The following is a 26,777-nucleotide window of genomic DNA, read 5'->3' as shown; positions in this document are numbered from 1 at the left end:
TCTTTTCCCTTCTGGTTCTTGTTCAGCGCAATATCAAAGGCGTTCTTCATGGAGGAAAGTCATTATTTCCTAATGTAACATCAAACAGAGTGAAAAAAAGAAATGGAGAAATTAAATGAATTTTTACACATGCAATCCACATTGTGTTCTTTTCGGGTGGATTTAATAAATTGAGAGATTTTCATATGAATATAAAGACTGCATCACTTTCATAATTAGCCTTGGATAGGAAATTCAAATGATCCAGTAATGTTAATAAGAAGGAGTCTCATTCCTATGTGTCTACAGCGCAGTATAATTTCAGGCAAAAAGAGCCCCCTCCCGCAACCCCATCCTCCCCGCATCACATTTAATTAAAGCTGGGTTTGGAATATTTCTCAGTGGATTCAATCTTCTTAAAGGCATTTATCCCCTCAAATGTTCCCGGCAAAGCCTCTCTCATCACATAATTGTTTCTTTGAAAATGAGTTTAATTTGGTGAAGGTAGGCAAGATGGATTCTATGGGAATAAAAAGAGGCTTTACAATGTATGCTTATTTTGATTGTTATACTGGTTATTTTTTTATTAAACAGCAAAACAAAAAATTGCCCTTTCTATGTTTGATAAAATTCGACTACAAGGCTCAGATGCCCTGAGAAACCCTTGGTTTAGCTCAGCAAGTACACGAATACACGTTTAGACATCGTGTACTTAAACACAAGACCTATCAAAAATCAAACGGGCTTGAAACGAAAGTACTTTAGGAACTGGAATTATATTCAACATCCCCCTTAGCTAGCTTGTGTGTGTGTGTGTGTGTGTGTGTGTGTGTCTGTCTGTCTGTCTATCTGTTTTAGCCAGGCACTTTGTCCTTGCTCAACTCTGGGTAGGGTTTACAGGGGTAATCACCAAATTCTGTCAAAATTGTGGATTGGACTTGGTTTGTTTTTGACAGTTAGGGTCGAGTTTCTGAAACAGAATAACACTGCATGGGCGTGGACTCAGTCATCCACAACAGAGGTCGACCCCTGCTGAGCTGCCTTCGGTTAATTCTCAAGAAGTTAACCATTATAACCACGTGAAGACACGACTAGGAAGTTAAAAAGCACACGAGTTTTCCGCTATTAATGTAGCCTTAAATCTGTGCTTCTGAAAGACCATGGGTGTTCCTGAAACAGAGAAGTGAATTGTTCCATCTACATTTGCTTAGATACGACGCAAATATCACAAAGGGAAACTTGATAAGTAAGCCGTTTCTAAACTGCACAGACCTTCACTCTCGAGGGCTACACCTAATTTATGTTTTAACTACATTAAAAGTAAAATATTTGACATGTGTAATATGTCGAATTTTAACGCTGTTGACATTTTGATCGTGAAATGTCACAATCAGAATGTGTTACTTCATGTTGCCGTAACATTTTCTGTCTCCTATTTTGGCAGTATTTATAGCGGCGACAATATAGCCTATAGGCTACTGCCACAGTGACACGAAGCAGCCTGCTTCCCCTTTAAATAATTCCGCGAATTTTCAGCGTGGTCAGGAAAACTGTAGCCAGCGTCACCGCGCTTGCCCGCCCACTCTCAACAATGATTGGTCAAAACGTTGGCTTATTCGAGCAGATTCTCCACATTGATTGGTTTAGTGTGCGGTTAGTGGGCTAGTTGTGAGCCGTCGTGTGTACACAGACGTATTGATGGTCAGGCATGGAGAACAGAGCGGACTTGTCTGCGAAAGCGGATACCTGGATTAAAAAACTGGCCACCACTTAATCAGGCTCGCTGTTTTGTTTGATAGACGTAGTTTGTTTCTTTAGTCAGAATAAACTTTGCCTCATTGTGCGTACATTGTTAGTGGATTGGGCAAGTGCGATAACAACAGCCTTATTTTTCTGTTGTTAGCAAGCTCTCTAGCCATTTAGCTGGGTTAGGATAGCTAACAGTTAGCTGGCGGAGCTTATATTCTAGTTTTTTTCTGTACTCCGGTGTTTAAAGTTCGCGTTTGTGTTGTTTTGTTATATTTTCTCTGTGAGGTTTGCTCTGTGTAAGCTGTGTTTAGCTAATAAGCTTGGTAGCAGGTGCGTTTAGTCAAAAAGCCGTCCTTCGCAGTGTCGCACCTGGTGAATGTAGCCCAGCGTGTCAGATATGCAGCACGTTAATTTGATCGCACGGAAGACACTTTACCGTGAACGGAATACGAAGGGGACAGATGAAAGCCGTTTTATTTGACTAACGTGCTTACAAGGACAATTAATGGAGGTTTTGGGTTTAAACTACGCCTTGGGATAGCATCGATTGTGCAGTTGTGGGGCAATTGCAGGCGTCTGGAGAAGCTATTTGGAGATCTGAATATTCCCTGACACTGCATGGATTCAATCTCGCACGTTTTGTGGATGGGTTTTGTGGTCGTGCAAAAGCAACTGACCGAATAAATCTTCAGACAAGAGAATTGCGGGCGTGAGTGATGCAGCAGGCATGACTGCTCTCGGAATAAGACCATTTTAAAACACGCCGGACCTATGTGGCTATATCCATCTGCGCTTTAATTTATGGTAAATATGTCTCATCATTCTTTTCGTTTTCATTGTAAACATAGGAGCTTTCCGTATTTGTAAGTGCGTTATACAGTACTACTTAACTAGGAAGTAGTGGGTTGTGCTGCATCCCGTTAATTCTTAACAAATGAAACATTTTAGATTCTGTTACTATTTTTCAAGCCATTGTTTTTACGGCGAATTGCCTTTTTTTCCTTGAATGGCGTCTGCGTAAACCCATATTGTCGGAAATGCGCCTTGCCTTTCATGTCAGCTGACTCCATCCCGATTGATGCAACTGTAATAAAGGGGGCCTTGTGCCAGGGTCCCTATGGCTACAGGAAATGCTTTGAAGTATATTACCGGCCGTTCAAAGCGGCTGCTAAGACGGGCAATTCCATTGTCAGAGCTGGCGGAAAAGAAGGCCTATAAACACGCCTTTGAGGCGAAGAAGTTTACGGTCGGCCGATCGGTACCTGATCTGAGGAGGTGCTAAAATAAGTGCTTTGTAGACAAGTCGACTCTATGTGAAGTGTGCGCCTAACACGAATGACAAACGATCTAACACGATCCAGTGAATTCCTAATGGTTTGAAATGTATTTGAAATGTAAAGACTCTTTAAGGACATGGATTCCTCCACACCCCCCCCCCCCCCATGTAGCTTCGTGGCTTCTAAAAGGAAGAGTGATAATTCACCATTAGCATGAATTTTATGAATTTATGAATTTGAGTCCTCCTTCTATAGCACATAAAGCCCACTCCTGATTTCATGTGACATTTTCTTACATCTAGGTAAAGCCAGGGCATGAAATAAACATTGTGGCCTTTGAGTTAGGGAACATAATTAAATGTTACAAAGGGACCTGTAGCCCCCACCCTTTCTGCCAACCCTTAAGGAAATTGCTTTATTCATATATCATGAGCTGACATCCAGTCACTTTTACTGGACCAGTTTCACATATTTGACAAGCTCTGCAGTTTGAAAAGCTGCAGCAGAAAATCTTAATTTTACATGTCAGTCAGATGTGCATTAAAAGGAATGTGATGACATTTAAAGCCAAAGTAACTACTTTCAGATTATACCTACTGTACATTGCCTGTGTCACTGGGTACCTGACACACTATTTTAAGACAAAGGTCAAGTCTGCATTTTTAACGCCAGCCACCATGGCCTGGGTCTACTGTTATGGAGGGGTTATCAGCAAAATGGCGCTGGTCGGCTACGTTTCTCGCTTGCTTGTTTGGATCAAGCGAAGGTGAAATTCCATGCGTGCATTTCTCGTTGGTCTTACACTTCCATGGCCAATCATCATTTCCACCACTGCTCTGTTATCCTTCGTCCTGACTGCTGTTTCCCTGCTGCAGTCTGTTCCTATCTGCCGGTTAATGGCCTTGTGTTTGTGCTCTGATCACGGCTACACCTTTTCTTAACCTTAGCCAAGATTCCAGGGGAACACAGGATGCTGCTACTGATCCCTGCGGATCCCTTTGAACAATATGTAGTCCCCTTTTTAGGGTCACACCCTAGGAAATAAGAAACTTATTTCCAGGCAGAAGGTGATCTTCATATGTAAGTATTATTGCAGTGCAAAGTTTGTTTTAACATTCTCTTAAGCAGCAGTAGATATGACAGTTTCCTTTGGTCAAAGCAACGTGGCCTTCAGAACTCATCGCTAGCAACAACTCCTCTGTTGATCCGATTAGGCTATGTGTTAAACGGAGCCAGAGATAAGGGCGCTCTGGGAAGGTTAAGTGACCTCAGAGAGCGGATGGATGGTCACCCAACCCCACTTGCAGGGATAATGTCAATCTCTTGGTTGCTAAGCAATTTTCCCCCTCTGCATCCACAGTAATCACCTTTTATCTCCTAAGGATGTCGTGTGTAATTATAGGCCGGCTGCCATCCTTTGAAATCTGCCTAATTGGTCTCTTTATTTTTATGGGATGAGGAGCTGGGGTGAAAGAAGGCTAACTGACAGAGACTCAGTCAGGTGGGGGGGATAGCGTTTACCCAGGATTCCAGAAGCACTTCAGCATCCTAGCCTCTTTTTTGGACACACACAAAGTCACAAAAACTAATTTATAGCAATTTACTACTATATAAGAGTTTGAGAATAATTCTGCTGCTTTAGACTCTGACTGAGCAAGCAGCAGGTGGAGGTCACTTTGGGAGCTGGGTGAAGTCCATTTTCTCTTGGAAGTTCTTGGTTCCTTTGCGTCCTTTGTTGCCGAGCCGGTCATTAAGTGCCAACAGGGAGTGGGGTGGAGGTGGAAGTTCTTCCCGTGTGAGTACCCTGCAGGAAACATTTGGCCAATCTTTTTCATGAGTTCTGTTTTATTACCATTTTTAATGACTTGAAGGAAGCATTGACCCTTAACTGCATAATGAATTGCCCTGCCGGGTGGGTAGGTGGGGGTGTGGGCAGAGTAAAACCCACAGGTCAGCAGCCATAAGCCCCAGTGTATACACAGGCCTCACTTCAGAATAGCCTGCTGTTAACATCAGACCATGGCATGTTATTGCTAGAGAAATAAGTGGGCATATTGGAATAATAATGTTCCTTGAACCGGTCGGTTCTGTTAGCCAAGGATATTTACACCTGACAGAATATGTTTACACTTGAGCCTCATGAACAGGTGAAGAACTGCTAAAAGTCCTGTTGTAAGCCCATTTTACGGTGTCTGATGCTAATGCGAACAAGCGAGTTACTGTTTATCTCGGCCTGTGCTCTCTTTTGTGTGAAGCCTGTGCAGTTGGTTAAGAGGTTATACGGCACAGCCGCATTTGAAATTTGGGGGGGGGGGTGTGTGTGAAGAGAATCTTTGTCTCTCTCCTGTGCTTCTGATCCCAATTATGCTAACTACCAGAAAATTTAACCAGGGCCCGCTCTCTTATCTCCTAATCCTGAAGTAATAGATTCCATTAAAAATGCATGAGGAGCTTTACAGATGAATCTGCTGCCGTTGTCTGTCAAGCCGGCTCCGCTGGCACCCCCCAGCCCTTGGGTGCGGGGTGGCATCGGGGTGGTTGATGGTTCTGCTATCTTTTCACTGTTCGGAGAGGATCCCTATTTCCACGGAGAGGGGAGGCTGCTCGGCGTGGCACTTCCCAGCGGCGTGATCGGAGGGGCGAGTGCACTGGGCTTTTGATGTGGTGCTCGGCGCCTGCCCCTGCTGCTGGACCGCCAGCGTCACACTGAGGGCTCACACTGGAGGGGGTGATGGAGTAGACCCCCTCCCCCACTCCCTTCCATTGCTGTCGCTCATAATTGAGCTACTGATTTGGAAGAGGCCACAGACTGAGCAGTTGGTGGGGTGGGGGTGTCTTCTGCTACCATTCTCATAGCTCAAACCTCCAAGATGCACCGGAAATGAAGTCTGTAAACCTGAGTTTACATGGCTGTAGTAAATTGTTCTATTTATTCAGTCAACCTATAAGAAAAAAAACATGTCCTTCTTTGCACTGTAAAGTGAATTTCATTCAGATTACTTTTTTCTTCTAGTTCCACTGAACACATTTTTTTAGATCAGTTCTAGCTCTCTAACATACTATCACTGTCGGTGTCTTATCATTTTGAGAGGTCTGACTGACTGTTGGCTTGTTCCCCTGGGGTGTAGCCAGGATGACATGGAGGAGACTGGAAAGAAATTACCATAGCACTCTCATGCTAATCCTACGTAACCCAGGAGTGAAAGAGTGCCTGACTTAAACCTTTTTCATTATCATCTAATTATTAACTCAGGATTTTGAGAGCTATAAAGCTTTGAGTGGGAAGTGTGTGTGTGTGTGTGTGTGTGTGTGTGTGTGGTGGGGGGGGGCACATGCTTAAGTAGGAGTAGAAGGTTATCGGGTCTACTTTATTCTGATTTTACTCACAGTCCTCATAAAATTTTCTGCTGCAAGAGTTAGTGTAAGAAAATGAATTAAATGAAAGAAATTAATATGATTTTAATGTGGGAACATGAGTATTAGGTTTATATATTCCAGAATATGTATACACATACACATGTATGTGTACACGGCCTTTGCTTTATAAAGCGGGAATATTTTGGGGACAGTTATTTAGTGCCCAAACCTCTGAGTATGTGCTTGGGCCTGTTTTAAAACTTTTTTTTGCTTCTATATCTTACACACAGAACTACTTTAACGAATCAACGTATGCTGCGACTTTTTTTTTCTTGTCGTGCAATTAGCTTACCATGTCTAATCCATTTTTTAAACTCTCTTGCTTTCAAAGGGATTCTGAATGGTTACAGTTTGATTTAAAAGGATCCCAACATTCTGTGCTTTGTGGGCACAAGTGAATAAAGCTACTGCTCCCACCCTACCTGGGAAGTAGAGCCCAATTTTTCCCCCTGCAACGTGACCTTATCTTTCCACACACTCCCAGCTATGCACTGTAGCATGTACAATTAGACACCTTCCATCCAGCTCCCCTCCAGGCTTGAGAGCGGGTGAGCGAGAGATGAAAAGGAGAGGGGGTGGAAAACGGAGGGGACAATTTGTCTCCCAGTGCGATCTTATCAGAAATCCTTGGGAGACAAAAGATCAGCAGCGTTCTGCAGGACCCTTATCTCCCCGCCAGGCCCTCGCCGGGGCCGATAAGCCGCTCTTATCGGCCACGCTGATGGCACGGAAGAGTGGCAAGGATTTACTGTCCTTGCCACTCAAACTTAGTCACCCCGTCTCGCCGGCTCGAGGCGGACGACACGGCCCCGGGGTGAGGCGCTTCGGCCTGGCAAACCCTCTCGAGGCCCTGTCGCCGCACTACCTCTCGCCGGGCCGGTGGCAACCCGTTTGGCTTTGTGGAGGTGCGCAAAGACCAGCCGGGATGGGGTCGCGGTCGTTGGACCAGTTAGGCAGCGTGTATATTCCAGAATCCACCGGAGGGGTCTGCGTCGCCATTGTTTGGCCTTATTTAGTGCTTTTCTTCGTCTACCATACTCTCTTATTCAGACTCTTCTTTGAATAGATTTTTTTTGTCCCCATAAACAAAGCTCTTTTCTCTCTTTTCGAATAAAAAAGGGGGGGGGAGTGTCTTAATGCATTTTTATCCCTCAGCCGCTCGCAAGAGTAATGGATGGCACTTTCGCAATTGTCTCTCATTTCCTGTTGATAAAGCTGTGCAGGCATTTCCCAGGAGATCCTGTGTTTGTCTCTCTTTTCTAACACCCCCTCCTCCAAAAACCTGTATCTTCTTTTGACAAATGCGCAGTAATGGAAGCCTTGTTGTGAAATTGGTCCTCTCACAAAATAGTCAGGCAAAAGGCTTTTAGCCGTTCAGCTGTCTGTGATCACAGACCGGCTGTGCGGTTTGAAGAGGGGCTCTCTGTGTGTACTGGCTGGAAAAGGGGGGAGATTTCTCCAGGCTCCTGACAGGAATGAAAGGCACGCTGTCTTCTTTATCCTTTGAGGTGTAGGTAATCAAGTTTATACAGATGGCTTCCGAACACTCCCCTCCAGTTAGGGACTTACTTAGGTACTGTCCTATGGAACCTGCAGGAAATATAAGAGTAATAAGTTGGACAGAAAATAAATCAAATGGGTCTTTTTTTTAATGGAAAAAAAGAATGGGCCAAACAGATGGATATGAAGAGTTAACCATCGTTACCTTTAAGTCTAAGAAGTACTGGCATGTGTTGATTTGTTTAATGTAAAAAGTAATTGGGTAAGGTAGATCACAATGATCTGAGTGATGGCAAATGTCAGAGTGTAGCAACACCAAGCATTTAAATATCGCCCAAAAAGGAAAAGATGAAACCTAGATTAGAAATGACATCTAGATGGCTACTTCCATGGGGAGAGCCTCTGGGAGATAACGTTTGGTGACTGGCGTGTTAAACCTGTGGTGGCGTTGTGTTATTATTCCTGTCAGTTTTGCCCCTGGATGTATCTGAGCAGCACAAAGCAGAGGGAAGTGAGATTTCTGGCATGCTGAGAGATTGATTAGTGCCGTCATCAGCTCAGCATGCGCCCCAGCTCCACCAAATCCCACCAAAAGACAAACACTTGCTGAGTCACTGCTGTCGTCCCTGTTCCTGTTCACCTCGAAGAACAATCTACTACCATAGCTCTGTTTACGTTGACTAAATTGAGAGAAGATGCAGATCCTTGGGTTTTTAACTATTGATAGGCAGCTGATATATTTGACAATTGATATGTCTAACAAGGACCATAAGGACACCAAGGTATTTCTGCCATGTCGAAGATACTGTTTTGTGTTTCCAGGATGATATACCTATCGGGATCAACATTCTCAAATGTGTTGCTTTTACCCAGAATCCTCTCCGTGAGAGGGAATCGACACTGAATTGTCTGCATCCAGTTAGAATATACTGTGCATGAGGTTACACATCTGAGGAGGGAGGCGGGGCTTCCTTGAGTGGGACATGACGAGGACCAGTTACCCAAAGTTCCTGTGTTTTGCTCTCCCGCAGATCCCACGGGGCTTCTTGCAGCCATAGAGCCTGACGCTGCACCATGCTGGCCTGCCTGCAGAGAAGACAGAACCAACCCCCCCAGCACCCGGTCTGTGTCGGCAAGATCCTGGACACTCCTGTCCTCCAGAAAAGTGAGCAAGAGGAGATCCAGTACCTCCCATGGGTCATTAGCCTCTGCATGTGAAAAATGGCGTCGGAAGATGCACCCTGACGCAGACAGTAAAAAAAACTCCCACGAATGGCTCTGTGCAAGGTCCATACGCTGGGTTATGTTATATAGCCAGATGGGGTGGGGTAGTTTTTGAACGAGACCTTTTGTTCTTAGTAGAGCAGCTTACCTGCAGTCAGCCAATGGTGAGTGACGTGGGAAGTGGAAAGCTTTAGTCTGTCACCAAAAGGCCCCTCTGGCCGCAATAACGGATGATTTGGAGCAGAGCTTAGCCCTTTATCCAGAGGTGTCGGAGCAATCTTGCCAGAGCCTGCCTCGCTGTGGAAAGGCTCAGCGGCATGGTTTTATGAGTGGGAGAGAGGGAGGAAGAAAGAGGAGAGGGGAGGGGGGAGGGAAAAACGGTTTACTGAAGCGAGGCTGTGGAAAAAAAAAATACCACAGTAAATTCAATTTTCAGAGGTAACCTAACCTTTGATTTTCATGGTTTAAGCGTATTGAGTGGATGATGGATCCTCCATCCAGACGATGGATTTTCATCCATTAGGTCTGAGAGCTGTGGATACATTTTCATTCTGCTACTCTGAAGTAGGACGCACAGAAAAGTCTGCTTAGACTAACCTATATAGATAACTAGACCAAGCTCATAAAGAATCCATATTTCCATCTCTCCTATCCAAGCAATGGCCCTTATTCTGAGGTGGTAGGGAGTGAGGGGGTGTATTTTTAATACGAGTGTTTTTTAAAAACGAGGGCTCTTTGATGCAAAAACGTTGCTTAATAAATTAGGCTTCTTGCCTGAATTAATTTGCCTTAATTAGGCCTCTCCAATTCTGGGGGATAATAACAGACTAAAGCAGTGACCCTGTTAGAAGGTTAGATAAGAGTAGAGACAAGATGAGATTCACCTTGGCCTCCACCGGCTCTCCAAGGGTTCCAGATTTATCAGCAGCCCGGATCGGCCGAAGTCCTACTCACGGCCCTTATCGGCGACACCCATGTCGCAGCCTTTTTAATTTAATTCATGAGGGCATTGATCAGCGGCACCGTGCATGCCGCCACACTTTCCCCTTCTGAGGGCGAACTGTGCTCTGCTGTAACGCCCTCTCCAGCCTGCCTGTCATCGCAGAGATGAGGCCTAGTTCCCCTGGGGTGAGATGTCGGAAGAACAGCGCCAGTCACTTTGAAGTGACTCCTAAAGCCTGGGTCTGCTTCAGAGAACCGGAGGGTGGTTGAAATGTGCTGCGCGTGCACTGTAGATCAGTGGGCGTTACAGTTATCAAGCTGCATAAATACAAGGCAGTGCTGATTTGCTTTGCTGTATGACTTGTGTATGAGGAGATAAGTTCTTGTTTGTTTTTGTTTAATTTTTTTTTAAAAAAAGCATCAGAGATGGACGTGTTTCCAAATGCTTTTGAATCTGCTGTAACCTTTCTCTGATCGAGAGTTTCACGCGGTCGCTAAGGGCAACGCAGTCTTTCACGAGTTCACACATCGTACACTATTGATCTCAATTCTTCACTTCACAGTTTCAGAGTAGGCTACCACGAAAGCAACACTGCAGGACTCCTTCTTATTATTAAATTCATATTGTCTTGGTTTGTAAGAGCAGTTCAAAGTCTGTTAATTATCGGTACTGTCAGTATGCATCATGCTCACAATTAATGAGAGCACATTTTGCCATCATGGGTAAGTTGTGGGCTGTTGAAAGCGATGAACATTGATCGTGATTCACTGCCGATTGGCTCGTGGAGAGCTTGCCCAGGATTCATCTGTGTGCCCCTAATTGATCCCTGTGTGTTTACTTGCATCATCTTTCGTCAAAATGCAAAAGGATGCTGAGTTTTGTATGCTTCAGTTAGGAGCTAGATAAATCGGGCCGTTTAAAGCCAAACCCCAGGGTAGTCCTCATGATGTGAGGTTAAAGGTAAGCAAGGTCTGGAACTTCCTAAGCTACTCTTAGAACTGAGAGCAGAACTGAGAATGAACAGTAATGCCTTTTGGCAAGAGAGCGCCTGCATCGTCTTCTTCCGTATGTGTGGTATTTAAACCGTTCACCGTTTTGCTGTGGCAGGAGACTTGGAGCACTTTTTTTGCACCTCCATATCCAGCTGGGGTAAAACCTTATTGTCTGCCGTGTTATTAAATATTAATTTGGAATCAGTGGACCACTTGTCTGCTAAATGCTGGAACAGAAGGGCTCTGTTTTGCCGCAGGCAGAGCCTCGGGTCTCTCTCTCTCTCTCTCTCTCTCTCTCTCTCTCCCTCTCTCTCTCTCTCTCTCTCTCTCTCTCTCTCCCCCTCCCTCTCTCTCTCTCTCTCTCTCTCTCTCTCTCTGACAGCTCCTCCCCCTCCCATGGTCACCCAGCATACTGCCTGAACTTCACCATGCCCAGGATCTCTAGTTCCGGCCATCGCAGAGGGCTTAGGTGATGTTCCACCTAATGGTGAAACTGGGGCTTCCAAGTTGCCAACTTGTGGTGCGCACTGTGCACTAATCTCTCTTCCCCCATTCGATCTCTAGGGGTTTAATGCTTGGAGTGAAATGCAGCTGGTGAATCTGAAGCCACAGTTGCCTAGAGGCGTGTGTCATGTTTGTTATTCTGGAAGGGAGCCGGCTGTAGCCCTGTGAGGAATATACAGTGCATATGTCTGCCTCAGCAACTTCTGGACTATGCATCACACCCAGGGTTTAGCAGCCAGCCACATTTCTGGCAAAGCATTGTGACTGTTGGCACCACATGTGCCAGGCACAACTCAAAACTTCCCAGTGTTGCCTTTTGAGTAACGTCTTCCACCTCCTCCCCACGCTCAGTCTCGGGATGAAGAGCAGGGTGTCTGCTCCTTAAACTGCTACATTCCTTGGATGGAATGGCGCTTCTAATGTGGCTGTCCTTGAGGTCAAGTCATGATGATATTGCTCTCAGGAAATTGTGGGCCGTCAAGAGCGGGCCGATCGCCAGCGATGGCTCTACAAGGGCATGTCCTCAGGTTTTGATTTGAGCATTTTGGGCCTCTGAGAGTAAAGCTATCCTTGAGCGCTTCTACCCTTTTGAAGGCGGCTGTTCACAGTAGGCTTGAGCATCCGTTGTCACTCATTCCCCTCTAGTGTCAATCCGTATATTATCGCAGTAGAACACGTTGGAGGAGCACTTCACGGCCAGCCATTAAAAGAACATGGCGAGAAGTGCCACCAGCGCCTTTCTTATCAGAAGAATGACTGGTAATGCGAGCACCAGCCGTGGGAAGTGCAGCGCCTCTGTTCAGGCTGTTTAAACAGGACCTCACGCCCTCCCCTGCCCCGCCTCCACCCTTCTGCCACAGTCCAGCAGGCCTGAGCCGAACGGAGACGGGCAGATGTGTAAAATGGTATCCATTCCTGACTCCTCAAGCACAGATGAATAAGCTCTGGCCTTCCCCAGAATGTTGCGGCAGATCCAACACATGATGCCACAAAAAGGAAGGAATGGAGACTGATGAGGGGAACGCAGGTGCATCTGCCTGAAGAAGGCGTCCGATGAGACAAGGTTTGGCGTGTGTCTTTGGCTCTTTAAGAACTTGAGGACTAATGCCATCGAATATAGCCTGAGCACCGGATGAGGGTCCGTGTCCAACTTCCCACCACTCTGCTGCTGTAACATGATGCATCTGAACGTGGACGCCTGCTCTGAGATTCATGTCAGTTAGTATTAATGTCTGTTAATATTAATAATGGGCCCTGCAGCTTCTGTCCTGCGCAAGCTTGGGAGCACTTCGCAAGAGCATGGCTCTCGCAGGGAATGGGGTTCACAGGCTTGTCCACTTCCCAGGACTTCACCGCTGCGTTTTGGCGTTACAGAGTTAGCTGAGCGGTGGTGAGATATTTCTGCTAAGCGTACACCCATAATCCAGCCCCCACTTGAAACGGACGTCCTGTGTTTTCGGGCTGCCATGTTTTAACAGGCATAATTGTGCTGAAGGGGATGACTACCTCCTACTCATTTGATTTAACTGCAGCATTTTAAGCACTCAAGCGAACCTCTCGGGTACTAATGGAACACTGCCGATTCAAATGCACTGAGAGAGTGTGAGACTAATAACATAAGAGAAGCCTTTGTTTGGCTTTGACTTTAGCTTTTTTCCCATTTATTAGTTCTAATGACTCATATTTGCATATTACATAGTTTATACTTTCCAGAACACTTGAAGCTAATTCTTTGCCCTCAAACTGTGAACGAGGTGGGGGGAAAAAAAAAAAAAAAAAAAGAGTGAGCATATCTTAAATGGGCCTAAATCCTTTATTTAAATATTTTTGGCTTTAATGGAATAAGTGCTAGGTACTGGTGTAAACAACCATCCAAATTGACTGGTCATTGGTGCATTTGTCTCCTCTTAGCTTGATGTGTTCCAGATCTCAGATGGTCGTGTCTCAAGGCTGTGGATGAGGTGGTATTGCTCTGAGGCAGTTCTGCATTAGAAAAAAAAAACACTACAGGGTCCAAAGAAAGTTGTATTGGCTTTTGTTGGAGCTTCTGTGCTGATGACAGTGGTAGCTCAGAGTGCTGGATTTAACAAATTACTTCAGCATTAAATTATTCAATTCCCTCAACTTTAAGTAAAAAGCATTCTTGTTGCTCTGGATACGTACAGTGCACTTTAGATTGGCACATTCCCATGGTTCTTTTTCTTTGCAAACTGTTTTTACCTCAGAAGCTTACACTAATAGTTTTAACCAAGCTTTTCCAACACGTGTCAAGCTAATAGTGGAAAGTAAAGCTTTGCCCTTTGATTGGTAGGCTACTGTTGAACCAGTGGAAATGTGGAAAATTCAGCAACGGAGTGTTGCTTTTTTTTTTCTTTTTTTTTTTACTTTTACTTTTTAAAACTTTTTTTTAAGCCTTGGCTGGTTTCCCAGTTAATCGCTGATTAAGTCAAACAGCTACAAAACAATGAGGTCTCCTCTCTGATCGGAGGGGAAGTGCTCCAAGTGTAACCATGGGGAAAGATTAGACAGCTTACAGGGCCTGAAAGCTTTGTGTGTGTTCGTGGGGAGATGGATGCAGTCCAGAGGTTAGCGGCGATAAAACTCAAGCCCCTTCATTAGAGTACATGTTATTCTCTCTCTCTCTCTTTTCTTTTCTTTTCTTTCGATTGCTTCATGCTGTCTGTGGCTCCTCACCTCCCTGCAGTTACTGAAGGGCTTATGAACCCGTGCTGCCCAAGCATTTGTCCACTTCTGTTCTGTCTCTCTCTCTCTCTCTCTCTCTCTCTCTCTCTCTCTCTCTCTCTCCTCTTTTCTTGCCCTCTTATCCCCTCATTGTGCTGCGTTCTTGTTATCGTCCTACTTTAAAGAGTTTGTTCTGTTTCTCTTCGTGTGTGCTGTTAATTAGCTGAGTGTTAATTGAGATTTCAGAGCCACCCCCCCCTCGCTCAAGGCTGACCTAACGTAATAGAAGTCACTTTTGCGAGCTTTATTTGATCAGAGGGTCGACCTTGCTATTGTGAAGCTGAGCAGTCAGGCAGCACCCGCTGGACTCCCTTTCTCTCTGCTGCCGTGCTGAGAACTGCAGGTAATGGCCTTGCATGCGTAAGCCAGCTCCCATTTGAATCCCACGCGTCCCACCCCAGGCAGTCCTAATGCAAGGTGCGGGAAAGCCACTCACAAGACATGCGCAGTGTAAATTGGTAAGCACTCCGAGATGCCCCAGGGTAAGTTGGACACAGCAAATAGCGTTTCGGAATTAGTGATGTGTCCACTTGAGAGGTTTAGAGCTTCTAGGTAAATTCTGGCATGGTTCTGGAGTGGACGTTGATAGTGCGGTACTCTTGAGAGGTTGGCTGTTAGTCCGCGCTGTGCGATTAAGTGCTTAGGGTCAGAATGTTAATTGTTTCCCTCTGTCACATGCGGTAGCTAACAATCTAAAACTTAGGCACGATTTAAGCTTTAGTTCGGTCTCCCCAAACCACAGAGTAGGCTAATTCATTATGCATACTGAATCAGCCAGTGCTTCCACAAAATGTCCCCAGCTTTCAGAGGACTGTCATGCTGGAGAATGGGAAAGACTTGAAATAAGGACGTACAAGATGACCAAAGTGTCTCGGCGCAGAGCCTCGTCGAGAGAAACATCTGATCGTTCCATATATGAGGCACAAAGCCCGTTTGAACACACACGGCCATTTAAGCTTCATCAGGTGCTTCCCAAACAAGAAGCAGATTTCTGTGTGCTCCAGATCAAAAACGGTGATGCAGAGTGGAGCATCGTGGCTCCTGGCTCACGCAGCTATTTTAAAATAGCCCCTACTCTCATGATCCGTAAGCACCAGTGGTCTTTCTTGGATTCTTAACAATGACATAGAAATTCCTACCCATCTGTCTGTCTATTTCTGGTGCTTCATTGTGATGAATGACCCTTGGTGAGCACCGTGTGACTGCAGGCTGCTCGCTGTGCTGGGAGACGCATTGGTGGCACTCTGCCCTTCTCCTCAAGCCTCTGTTTTAAACACCCAATTTATTTCTTTTATGAGATGGATCTTGTAGATTGAATCATTTTCACAGTCGGAGGCTCATTGTGGGCTCGAAAATGGAATGAACTCCCAAATCAATCCTGAACAGGAACAACAAGTGAGCTCGCCGTCTCGTGGTTGCGCAACGGCCGCCGAAAATGGCTTCTGTTATTGGGGTAAGGACTGAATTGTTTTATTTAGGAGGTTGGTTTTTTTACCCTCAACACTTCGTCTCCTCTGAGGGCTGTGGTCACTTTCACTGACTATCAGGTAATCTAGCTTAATTTTAGCACTTTTCGTTTCATGTCAGAAATTCCATGAAGGTGTCATTTGGAGCAGTGACCATAATTTCTGCCAGCAGATTTATTGCTCAGTGGAACACTTTTTCTTCTCTGCTTTCCCTTTGTTGCAGCGAGCTAAACAGCCATGAAATTGCCTGAATAATGGTGTTTAAATTCAATCTTGGTTTGTCCCTTCAGCTTTTCCGTACACCACTGAACGTAGGTCTCCCTGGAGATTGCCGTTTTCCATTACTAGACTTCAGCAGAAGTTAGAATCACATGCGGCACCACTGTAGAAATAGTCCTATAAGCAACATAATGTAAGCCTGTTCAACTGTGGAAGTCACACAGCATCATTACTGACACGTAATGCAAGCGTCCTGTTACTCATCACGGTTGTCAGTGCACATGGCTAAAGAACCCTAAAGAACCAACTTTCTTTTTTTTTTTTTTTTACTTCTCTCCCCTCCACTGGTGATAATTATCACTCACTGTTGGGGTTTGTTGGCTGCTGTTTAATTTTGAGTGTATGTTAGACTCCGTTTAGATGTGGACGCAGTTCCGCTATGGCTGTTGGTGGAAATGTTTAAGTCTTGTCCCATTCCTCGTATGATTGACTCCAGCGGTTTCTTTCTTCTCACAGTCTCCAGCACCTATATTTGAGCCCCTTTTGAGTGGGTTGCATAGCCAAACGCCATGAAATGAATTCCACTCACTGCCACTGAAACCAAATTAGCTTCTACCCCTCCCCCTCCTCATCTCTTTCTTGATTTCCCAGGGTAATCCAATTTTGTCCTGAAGAAAGACCAAATTAATTTCATAATGCACTGATCAAACATTGCCTGGGGTGTCTCCCTCCACAAAATGAGTTTTTAGAAAGATGCAGATGTCTAAGGATGAACATCCACGAGAGGAAATGAGGCACAGGAAGAGAGCGTGGGGGGGGGGAAATAAATAAATAAATAAATGGGGCAGGGCAGGCACTCCAATATCTCCATTTATATTGGATGATTTATTTAATTTTTTTTGCCTCATGTCTGATCCTTGATCATTTTTACTCATCCCATATTTCTCTCTTTCTTCTGTTTATTGCTGAGCACCATCGTGCAATCAGCTTTGTCACACAGCAAAACCCTCAACTGTTATTTTTGGGTTATTTTGTTTTTGTTCTTTTTAGCAAACACGAATGATCAGCTTTGGCCGTAACAGAAGGATATATTGGACCTAATTTCCCCAGAATGTTTGCGAAATGACCTTAAAGCGAATCCATATCTGAGGAAACACGCCTCGGGTTGCTGAAACATCCTCGTCTTGGCTCAGCTGCCTCGCTAACTGAACCGTGTCCGTTTGCAGGTGATTTGAACTCCATGCGGTCTGTGCGGTACCCTTCCGCCGCCGAGCTGGACGCCTACGCGCAGAAGACGGCCGACAGCCCGCTGTCCATCAAGATTTTCCCCTCCAACGTCAGGGTCCCACAGCACAAGCAGGTCAGCCGCACGGTCAATGGTCTGGACACGACGACCCAGCGCTTCAGCCCATACGGTCAGGCTTATTCGGCTGGCTACCAAGGCCTGTTGGCCATCGCCAAAGCTCCTGCCGCAACCAAGGGCGTGGTGAAGGGCTCCGATGGCAAGAGGACTAGACTGTCGCCCATCCAGATGGCGGTGGCTCCGTACGCGCCGTCCAGCCACGGCGGCTTGGCCGGCCGGCACCGGCAGCGGCCGTGCGGCATGGAGCTGTGCAAGCCTCCCGCAGCACCCAGCGTCCCGGCGCATCCCGGTGTGGTGGCGGCGGCCTCGGTTGCGTGCCTCTCCGGTGGGCGGAGCCTGGCCCTGGCGCCGCACTCCGACCACGCTACACACAGCGTAGCGAGGCAGATGGCCAGGGCCTCCCATGGTCAGGGCCTGCACCTGCCAGGAGAAGCCCACTCCAGCCCCTCCCGCCAAGCAGCCACGGTAGCGGTCTGCTCGGACACCGGCTTTGGCCTGGTGGGCCCTGCCCACAGCAGCCTGGCCTACTCTGGGGCAGTGCTCCCCGCACAGCCCGCAGACATGGCCAAAGCATCGGGGTATATAGATGGTCTGGATTACACACTATGGCAGCCCAAGCATCAGAGGCATCCGCAGGAGCAGAAGCAACATTACCAGCAGGGCGCCACCCTGCGCGTGTACGGAGCCAGCGCTGGAGGCAGGGCTGCCGTCAGCGCCTCACCGGACCTCTGCCTCCCGGCAGGGACCACCCAGCTTGCCTACAGAGGCCACACCTTCAGCGGCGGGACGGGGGCTGTGCTGGACAAACTCAGCACCTCACCACTGAACTGCGTGGCGGCGCACGGCGAGATCTCGGTCAGCCACTTTTTCCCGCCTGCCTGGAACGGCGTGCTCGCCACACCCGATGGCGACTGTTACAACCCGCAGGAGCTGCCCCTGGGCTCTGTGGGCCTGGGCCCTGCCCATGGCCACGCCCGGCAGGGCCACGCCCATGCCGCGCCCCCTCCTCCCTACGTGGGCCCGTGCTGTGGGCTGCCCGGCCGGGGTTTGTGCCAGGCGTCTCTTCTCAGCAGCAGCCTGCAGTCTCTGGAGTGCCTGATCAGCGAGATCCATCCACCCTGCATCAAAGAGCGCATGCTGGGGCGAGGCTACGACGCTACGGCTGTGCCCCGCTCACTCGACCACCAACCTCTGCACATCCAGCTGCCCGTGTTCAGATAGGGGCATCAGGTACGCTGGCCTGGGGAGGGTCAGAAGTGGACTGTGCGGATTGGGAGAAGGGGGATATATTAATGTCAGACATGCCTTTTAGCAGATGCGTGCCATTGGTTCAAGGGCTCAGTGAGTCTCTACAGAGTATAAAGGCTAACTGCCATCTTGACCGGCTGGAAAGGTCACCGAGTTGCAGTTTAACCTGTGTTAACTGGACTGAAGAAGTACTCAGATATATACTCAGATACTGTTTAGCACCAACAGGGATTTCGTGTTATTGTACCATTACTGCTGACTGAAATTAATCTGAAAATAAAAAAAACAAACAAAAAAAACTTTTCAGATTAGCTGCCAAATACATAACAGGAAGCCCACTAGTTACAAGACATTGTGACAACTTCAGGTCTGTACTGTTTACTTCAAAACCATAACTGATGAAAACAAACAATACATATAGTGAACCCCTGGTGACAGATATGTGTAAAGCCCTGTTAAATAGTACTAAATCATAATAGTTATGATTTTTTCTAATTGCACTGTTATAAAGACTATGATGATTTCTCTGGCATGGGTTGGTTCTAGGAACATTTCACCTAAAAAGAAAACTTGAACTTTTTTTTCCTGTATTATGCTTGTGTTAATCTATAAACAGGCATATTTCTAAAATTCTAGTTGTTTCATCTATGTTTGTGACCGATGCTTTTCATGTCACAGTTTTATCCCACTTCTCACATCTCCAGTCAGAATATGGTTTGGCACCTGGTTCTGGCAAGTTGATGACTAGTTGATTGTTGTCTACTATAGCCAGTCCAGTGTTTTTTCTTTTGTTTAATTTAATGGGCCTTATTAATGGACTGGGAACATGGTTAAGCATCCACTACTGTACTGGCTCCATCAGTGACCTGATGTTAAGCCCCAAATGCATTACTGTGAAGTCTTAAGAGAGCTGCAGGTGTATTTCTCCATCAGTGATCTGCATATTTTGTTCATTATTATTTATTGAAGTTTGAATTTCTGTAACGTGTTAGAAGGTACTACTTGGTATCTGCGGTTCAGATACATGGATGGTTTTGTCATGTGATTTCTGTTGGCTTTCATCACTGTCAAAGTGGAATCCTTGGAAGGAGTATTTGAACTGAATGGCACACAGTGGGCTGGATGTTTTAAAAAGTGCAATTATGAGGTTGGCAGATGAGCCCTTTTCCCTCCTTATACTTCAGTGATTCTATTTACTACTGTATGTATGACTGTCTGAAATCTCCTCCACAGTTATGATTGTCAAATAAATCTAATTTAGGGATGTTTTTCTAAATCTGTGTGTTTTGTCTTTTGTGTGTGTGTTTCTGTTTAGGTTGGGTTTTTTTTGGTTTTTTTAATAGCACAGACGGTGCACCCTCTAGAGATGCAATCATAGCCTCTGAACTAGCTACACAGTCAGGCTGGCGTAACCCATTTCTAAGATGATGTTTACATTTTAGCATCAATTGAGCATAATGAGGAGACAAGGGGAGACATTTCATGTGTAAACAAAATTTTAAAAAAGTGTCGGTGACTGGTGGCATCAGAGGCCGTAACACCGATGGCTCCCAGACTTGTCATCCGAGTGGTGGCTGGGGCCTGCTGACTGAGGGGAGGCGGAACAGTGATACCCTCTGAGGGCAGGGCATTGAGGTTGCGCTGGCTTTATCCACCCTGGGGACAGGGGCTAATCAGCTTTCAGTGTGACCTGAGCTCGCACACATCTCCTCAGCCTCTTTTATCAGCTCTTCAAGGGCACCGGGAGCGAACAGAGGGAGAGAGAGGGAGAGCTGCTGACGGAAACCAGACTGTGAGGTTGCCATTAGTTCCAGCAACAGGGTGTTGGGCTGAATAGTGCCAGGAGCAGCAGGACACTTGAGCTGCCCACACCGCATGCATGCCTTACTACACGACGTCCCTGACACTACACACTTGCGTCTGGGTTTAAGGTTTATAGCTCGGTTTCTCCAAGAGTCCCATTGAAACAAATGTGCTAAAAATAGACAAGAATAAATCTAATTTATATTGATTTCAAAACAAGCTCCCAATGTGCGCATATATATATATATATAAAATAAGAGACTGTATAAAATGCACTAGGCATGTATATATTGTACAGATTTCATTATTGTGGGTGTGCATGTTTCTTTTTTCAACTTCTTCACACTATTGAGTGCTGGCGTAGCACGAGGTAGAACCAGCGCAGTCCTGAGAAAGTCATATATATGGAAATGGGAATCCATAAGGCTTCCTTTCTCCCCCTGTAGTGTTGCATTTGTGCATGAAAAACGTGCACTCCTCTCAGGTTAAATGTCTTGGAATATATTACTTTTAATAAAGCGCATTACGAAAATATTGTGGAATAGACGGCCATGCACAATGCGGCGGGCTTCTTATCTTGAGATTTCTTGGATATGCAGATGTAGCTTTAGGGTTTTTGCCATTTCCCAATCCAAAGCCAGTTTCAGACTTTCTCTAGCAGTAATGAAAAGCAATCAAAACGGAACAGGGATAAACGCGCTCATCATTCTGCAGCCTGTGACATGTTTCGAACCAGGGTTTGTTTTAAAGACTTGAGATGTTTTAAATGTTTACGTTCTGCGGTCAACACGCTACATTTTCAGGCTTTAGTAGTTTACAACATGCTTTAACCAAAACTCTACAAAAGCGCTCTTACAGGGATTATGACCCCCAAAATACAAAGTTAAAGATGAAAACAAGTAATCTCTTCAAAGAGAAATATTAACCAGGAAAATGGGAAACCTCTGTTTCATTATTAAAAAGGACAGTGGAGAGTGAACATTAAAAGCATTCAAAGAAACTACAAATGACAGATAATTAATATTTAGGAAGTAAGCAGTCGCCGGATGTTTACTTGTTTTTAAAAGGTTGTGGTCCCTAACCCTTAACCGTACCTCTTAACCCAAATAGAACAAGTTACCCAAGATAAATTAATAAATTAAAAAATAATGAATGAGAGTTCGTTTAACAATTCCTTTTTAGGAAATTGCCGTAGTTTCGTACATTGAGAACTACTGCCATTTACTGGTAAATGGCACAGTCCTGTTAAACATGGATTAACATGAAGGTAAACACTATTCCGCACGCGTTGATAGTTGATTTTAAAGCTCGTGGAACGGAATGGGTGGGTTGAACAGCTTCTCGCCTGTCTTAAAAACTGTGGACAAAGAAAGTAGTGCTCTTCAGAGTTAAGTGAGGCCTGCTGTCGATCTAGCTTCGCTGCCAAGGCCAGTTGGAGAAGCAGGAATGCGCCGTCTCCATGAGGCGTGCTACGCATGGCCTCGCATGCCGCGCTTCCTTTAGAAGCAGCTGTGCAGATAAAGCGAAGGGATTACCAGGTCCGGTCCAATTCAGAGAGAGGATTAGCCTCCTCTGGGAGGTGCCACAAGATACACATTGTCCTCCGCCAGCAGGCGCCTTGGGCACCCACTGGCGCGTTGCTGGGGTAGTGCGGGCTGCGTTTTAGCCTGAGCTCGCCGGCGCGACCTTGCGGCTCAGGAGCTGCGCAGGAACAAAGCCTCCGCCCCGCTGTCTGCTAATGCAACTCGCGATTAATCTCGTGTGTTTGCACGCTTCTCTCTTAGCAGGTTCGTGTCATTCACTGAAATTCATAATACACGTTTGAGAAAAGCCTAATCCATGTCGAATATTTTAGAACTTGGTTTGTGGTTTCATTGAGTGACAAAATTAAGTTTGAATATATTCAATTAATATAGTAAAAAGATCGGTCTAGTCCATATTGTAACACAACGTACTTCACTTGCAAGCAATCCATCGCCACAAATAACTTCTAGGGTTCATTTAAAGGAACTATAGCGTTTTGTCGCCCTCTAGAGGCTGGACAGCAAGACAACTGAATTCACAATTTTCATGATCAACGTTAATACTGTACCAATATAGAGAATGACGGTATTGACATGAATTTTACATCAATAAAACAGAAAAATGAATGCCACATGAAGGGTAATTCCACCTATTGCAGATGCCCTCATTTTAATGCCAGTATCTCACTCTCAGTACATCAATATGGCAACAAAGAACTTGTCAGAAATAGTTGCCAGAAAAACACACACACACACACACACACACACACAAATAAAATGTACATTTCATGATGAGATTTCACCATGTTTGAGTGAATAATAAGGTTGGGATTCTTAATTTAAGTAAATACAAACAGATTTTAAAAAGGCGTTCTGTGAAAATTGTTCTGGGAACACCAAATTGAAAATGCTCCACCATATAAACCTTATAACTGTAAGAGTATTTATCAGTTAGATATTCAAAACACAAACATCTACATTAGTTCTACATAATAGTTCTCATTACTTCCACTGTTGCATAATATATCCAGTATTTCAGGCTGTTCACCCTGAGTGTTTGTTTGCAAGTGACTAATATTGGTCAGCTAGTCACCAACACTGACTCAGCCTGCAAGTACCATTGTATGAAAAGGTACCAGCAAGAGCTGGTCTCAATTGTTCAATGATATTTCTACAGACACAGTAAGAAGTCATTGACTGTGGTGAGGCACTTCTTCATGCATTCCCATGAGAAATCCTGCTTGCAACAGTGTGAGCTAAATGTAAAGCAATGACCTCTTTAAGGGGCTATGGGGTCTTTCTTGTAAAATAGCGACATATTTGTATGGGCTGACCAACCCAAGGAGAACTGCTGGAAATTTCAGTCCTAGCGCTAGTCCAACACACTGATTTACAGAGAATGAAGACAGCCTGTTGCATTACAGTAGGTACTAGACTAAACTCTGCTGGATGGTAGTTTTTTTCCATTGCATTTCTATTGTATTGTAATATACCGATTCCAAGAGCCAATGTAAAAAAAAAAGAAAGCAAATCAAACAAATCAAAAGCTCTTGTAGGGAAAGTAAGAAGTTCTCCTGGCTAAGTAACATGATGCAGCCGCTGGTAAAGTCTTGCTCCCATAGGAACTCCCCTAACATGGGTGGCCACAGGCATCCAAGTCCTTACAAAAGGTGATGAGTGAGAAGGACCAGGTTCTTCAGGTTTGTGAAAAGCCCTAATGAAGCATGACGTGGAGGGGCATGGATTACTCTAGAAGAATGCCATCTGACCTGAGAAAAGCGCAGCTGAGCTCAACCCAACACCGCACACAACACAGAAGTTCACACTGTGTAGTCCAGCTCAGCGTTCATCGTCGTGTACATCTCATAGATGGCATCCACAGTGACGCTGAAATTCACCAAGAACTGCCGCACCTTTGCTAGGCATTCTTCCTCTGTGACTGCCTGACCTTTGGATAAGGCCTTCAGGAAGTCTGATCTGTATGGTGCAGCGAGAAGAGCAGCCTATCGGAGGGGTGAGATGCAAGAGGACACTCAGATTTTATGGGCCGACGAGTTTTGATACTTCTTATATCAACGTCCTGGTGGTGAGATCAGGAAGGCTGATCAGACCACCATTAACAGTGGATAACTTGGAAGCATGTTACAGGTTGTGGTGTTTTGTTAGGACAAATTTGTGATTGTGTCATGCAGGATTGACCAATACATTGCTCTGCTAACTAAGGTAGTTTTGCCCGTTTCCTAGAAAGAGAGAGGAATCTAAATTTCAAATCATTTTAATACATCTTTGCATAGTTACTGTGCACTGGATTTAGGTAACACACGATTTACCATGTACAAAAGATATGAATAAGATACTGCAATGTTATTTTTTCCATGCAGCAACAATCTCAGCATTGCATTTATATATGACATTTAAAATTCTTAATATTTACTTTCTCTTATTAACCTCAAACTCCAGGCATATCATTTTGATGACAAATTTTAAAACACATTATTTAGAAACTACATTGAAACTAAGGAAGGTATGCAGTTACGAGAATGAGGATGATAATCATCTCAGAGACATATGCCATGAATTTAAATGTGCACTGCTTTATGCAGCCAATCTAAATATACATTTGTGTACTCCTTTTAAGTGCATTCTTATCAAACTAAGAAAAAAAATAAAAAGCTTTTTCTCACCAGCTGTAGAGAATGAGAAGTGGCCTCTCCCAATACTATTGTACATCATTGTATCATGGGAATTACCTTAGCATTGTGCCAGTATTTGTTATTGCCAAACCTTATTGTATGTATATTTAATAAAATTGAATGTAGTTTATTTAGTAATGTCTTTTGCATTGGAGAGCACACCCACAATTGATCTCTCCTTACCTTTCCTGCACTTACCTTGAAGACTTTCTGGACTATCCAGCCGTGGTACCTCCTGAGCGCTCCGTCATAGGCTTTGGTAATGTTGACGCGGATGAGGTTAGGGTTGTTCTCGTCCCTGTCCCCATCAGCCAGACTCTGTAGCATGATCTGCACAAAGCGTAAGCCTCTGACAAAGGCAGTTAGCAATTAGTCATGTCTAAGTTTTGAAAACAAACACACTTTGCATACTGGTGTTGTAAATAACACACTGATGAAACCGCTATGAACCATCAAGCTTCATGTGAATTAATTAATCTTTTTTTTTTTGTTCAGTGTCATTCTGTTTACATCCAAACAAGGAGTCAGAGACAAACTGCATGCAAGGATAAACTTAATCAACTTGTATAAAAACAAATATGGTGTTTAGTAATATCAGTCACAAAACATGCTAACAGTGCAGCTGTTTTTAACTGGTCTGACTGATCTCTTTTTCCTCACCTCTTTAACCACATGAGAGCCAACGTGGCTCCAGCTTTAGGCCAATTCGACCCATAGACACTTCTCTCAGCTTCCAGAATCTTTTGTAGGGTCTCATACTTTGCTGGGTCTGAGTCATAAACAGCTTTGATTTTCTCGAAGAAGAAAAAAAAAAAAAAAAAAGCAGAGAGAGACTAAAATTTGTCTGAATGTCTTTACATGTGTTAAGTAAGAAGAGAAAGCACAGTTGCATGTGTGCTTCAGACTTACTGTGATGTTTCCACTTATGTCAGCTTTGATAGGAGCAAAAACCTTGGAACCTAGACAATCTTGCCAAAAGGATAAGGAAGTAACAAGGGACTTAAAAAAATCCCACTGGACGATGCATGTTGATTACAGGTATCAATAGATCAATTGCTTATAATATAATAAAGTCCTTTCTTGAGATCCTTTCTTGTAATTTAATACTAGTTACAGCCTACTACGAAGTTCAAGAGTTCCCATAGATGCTTGCCAGATACATACTACTAGTCCTTAGACTCAAAGGTACCTCCATGTGCTTGGTTGATGGTACAGAAACAATGTGGATTGAGGATTGAGTTAGGTGGAGCTCTTCAAATCTGCATGAACCACCAAGAGGTCTTTATCACAAATAAGCAACTATCTTTGGCCAGTTAAACCACTTTTATCAAACTTTGCTGAGTCCCTTGACCTAGGCGTCAAGACAGTATGCCCATGCTGTCTGATGAATATTTAATAACCTTCTTATTAGGCCAGCACTCTCATGGGATTCGTGTGATCACTGTCAACCTTAGGTCTAGCTGCTTAAATATTCTCCAGTTCAAGTTTCATTTGAGGGCGTGGGGAGGGGCTCAGAAAAGCCTACCTGCACGGAAAGTCGCACAATTGTATTAAAATGAAACGTCTTGACGAAATAAACGTTAGTCATAATAGTCAACATTGTAGTAATACTGCTCAGCTCTTAACAGTGCACTTCAGCAATTAGCGTTGGTATGGCCAAGCAGTTTCTGTTTCAGAGGCTAACGGTACTCACCAAAGAAAGGCGGAAGATGACATACCGAATCCAAAAAAGGTTTTGTAGCAACTTCGCTTGTATTGGGAAGCGGGGAAAACTGATTATCCAACAACAGCGCCATTCTAAAAGAGTTAAATGAAATGTAGGAGCCAAAACCTCTCCTGTCAGTCGCGACACAATCAAACCGAAACCCGTACTCATTGGTAGTGGAATTGGGCTGTACCCCAAGCAGCAGGTGACAGTGCCGTGAGCCAATGGGACAGGCGACGTGTGACTGCACGTTCCTTCTTTATGCAAAGTAACATGCATGCTGACTGAAGAATAAGCAGAAGTTTACACTGTTAAATCAACATTAAAACAGCATTAGTCTATAAATTGGAAAAAAGGTCTTGCCATGTTCTGTGCAAAAACAAACAACATAAAAACACAATCCCCTAGGCTACATAAAGACGCGAATGTA

General features: G+C 44.9%; 2 protein-coding genes across 4 annotated transcripts; one reads left to right on the top strand and one right to left on the bottom strand.

Moving 5' to 3' along the window:
* Positions 1 to 1,659: 1,659 nt before the first annotated feature.
* LOC113573334 (protein FAM222A) lies at positions 1,660 to 19,899 on the top strand. Of its 3 annotated transcripts, none has more exons than XM_027003526.3 (3): positions 1,660 to 2,532; positions 8,954 to 9,087; positions 17,239 to 19,899. In XM_027003526.3, exons 2-3 carry the CDS (start codon positions 8,997 to 8,999, stop codon positions 18,594 to 18,596), a joined length of 1,449 nt encoding a protein of 482 aa, XP_026859327.2. In that variant the 5' UTR covers positions 1,660 to 2,532; positions 8,954 to 8,996; the 3' UTR covers positions 18,597 to 19,899. The 3 variants fall into 3 exon arrangements, with proteins under 3 accessions (XP_026859327.2, XP_081558723.1, XP_081558722.1); XM_081702597.1 differs by lacking the exon at positions 1,660 to 2,532 and adding an exon at positions 6,351 to 8,704; XM_081702596.1 differs by lacking the exons at positions 1,660 to 2,532; positions 8,954 to 9,087 and adding an exon at positions 9,096 to 15,780.
* A 2,673-nt stretch (positions 19,900 to 22,572) lies between these two features.
* On the bottom strand, positions 22,573 to 26,703 carry gltpb (glycolipid transfer protein b). The gene is made up of 5 exons (XM_027003490.3): positions 26,336 to 26,703; positions 25,552 to 25,610; positions 25,303 to 25,436; positions 24,841 to 24,991; positions 22,573 to 23,952 (listed from the first exon to the last, which is right to left on the bottom strand). Exons 1-5 carry the CDS (start codon positions 26,436 to 26,438, stop codon positions 23,770 to 23,772), a joined length of 630 nt encoding a protein of 209 aa, XP_026859291.1. The 5' UTR covers positions 26,439 to 26,703; the 3' UTR covers positions 22,573 to 23,769.
* Between the last annotated feature and the right edge of the window lie 74 nt (positions 26,704 to 26,777).

The sequence above is a fragment of the Electrophorus electricus genome, chromosome 19 (assembly GCF_041902795.1).
Source record: "Electrophorus electricus isolate QZ-2024a chromosome 19, ASM4190279v1, whole genome shotgun sequence".
NCBI classification, from domain to species: domain Eukaryota; kingdom Metazoa; phylum Chordata; class Actinopteri; order Gymnotiformes; family Gymnotidae; genus Electrophorus; species Electrophorus electricus.
This window is presented reverse-complemented; position numbering and strand designations above follow the sequence as displayed.

Excerpts from the sequence above, each read along its gene's own strand:
- LOC113573334 (XM_081702596.1), top strand. The coding sequence starts at position 15,687 with ATGAACTCCCAAATCAATCCTGAACAGGAACAACAAGTGAGCTCGCCG. Across the intron at positions 15,781-17,238 it reads AAATGGCTTCTGTTATTGGG|GTGATTTGAACTCCATGCGG; the intron begins GTAAGGACTGAA and ends GTCCGTTTGCAG.
- gltpb (XM_027003490.3), bottom strand. The coding sequence starts at position 26,438 with ATGGCGCTGTTGTTGGATAATCAGTTTTCCCCGCTTCCCAATACAAGC. Across the intron at positions 25,611-26,335 it reads TCATCTTCCGCCTTTCTTTG|ATTGTCTAGGTTCCAAGGTT; the intron begins GTGAGTACCGTT and ends CCTTTTGGCAAG. Across the intron at positions 25,437-25,551 it reads ACATAAGTGGAAACATCACA|AAAATCAAAGCTGTTTATGA; the intron begins GTAAGTCTGAAG and ends TTCTTCTTCGAG.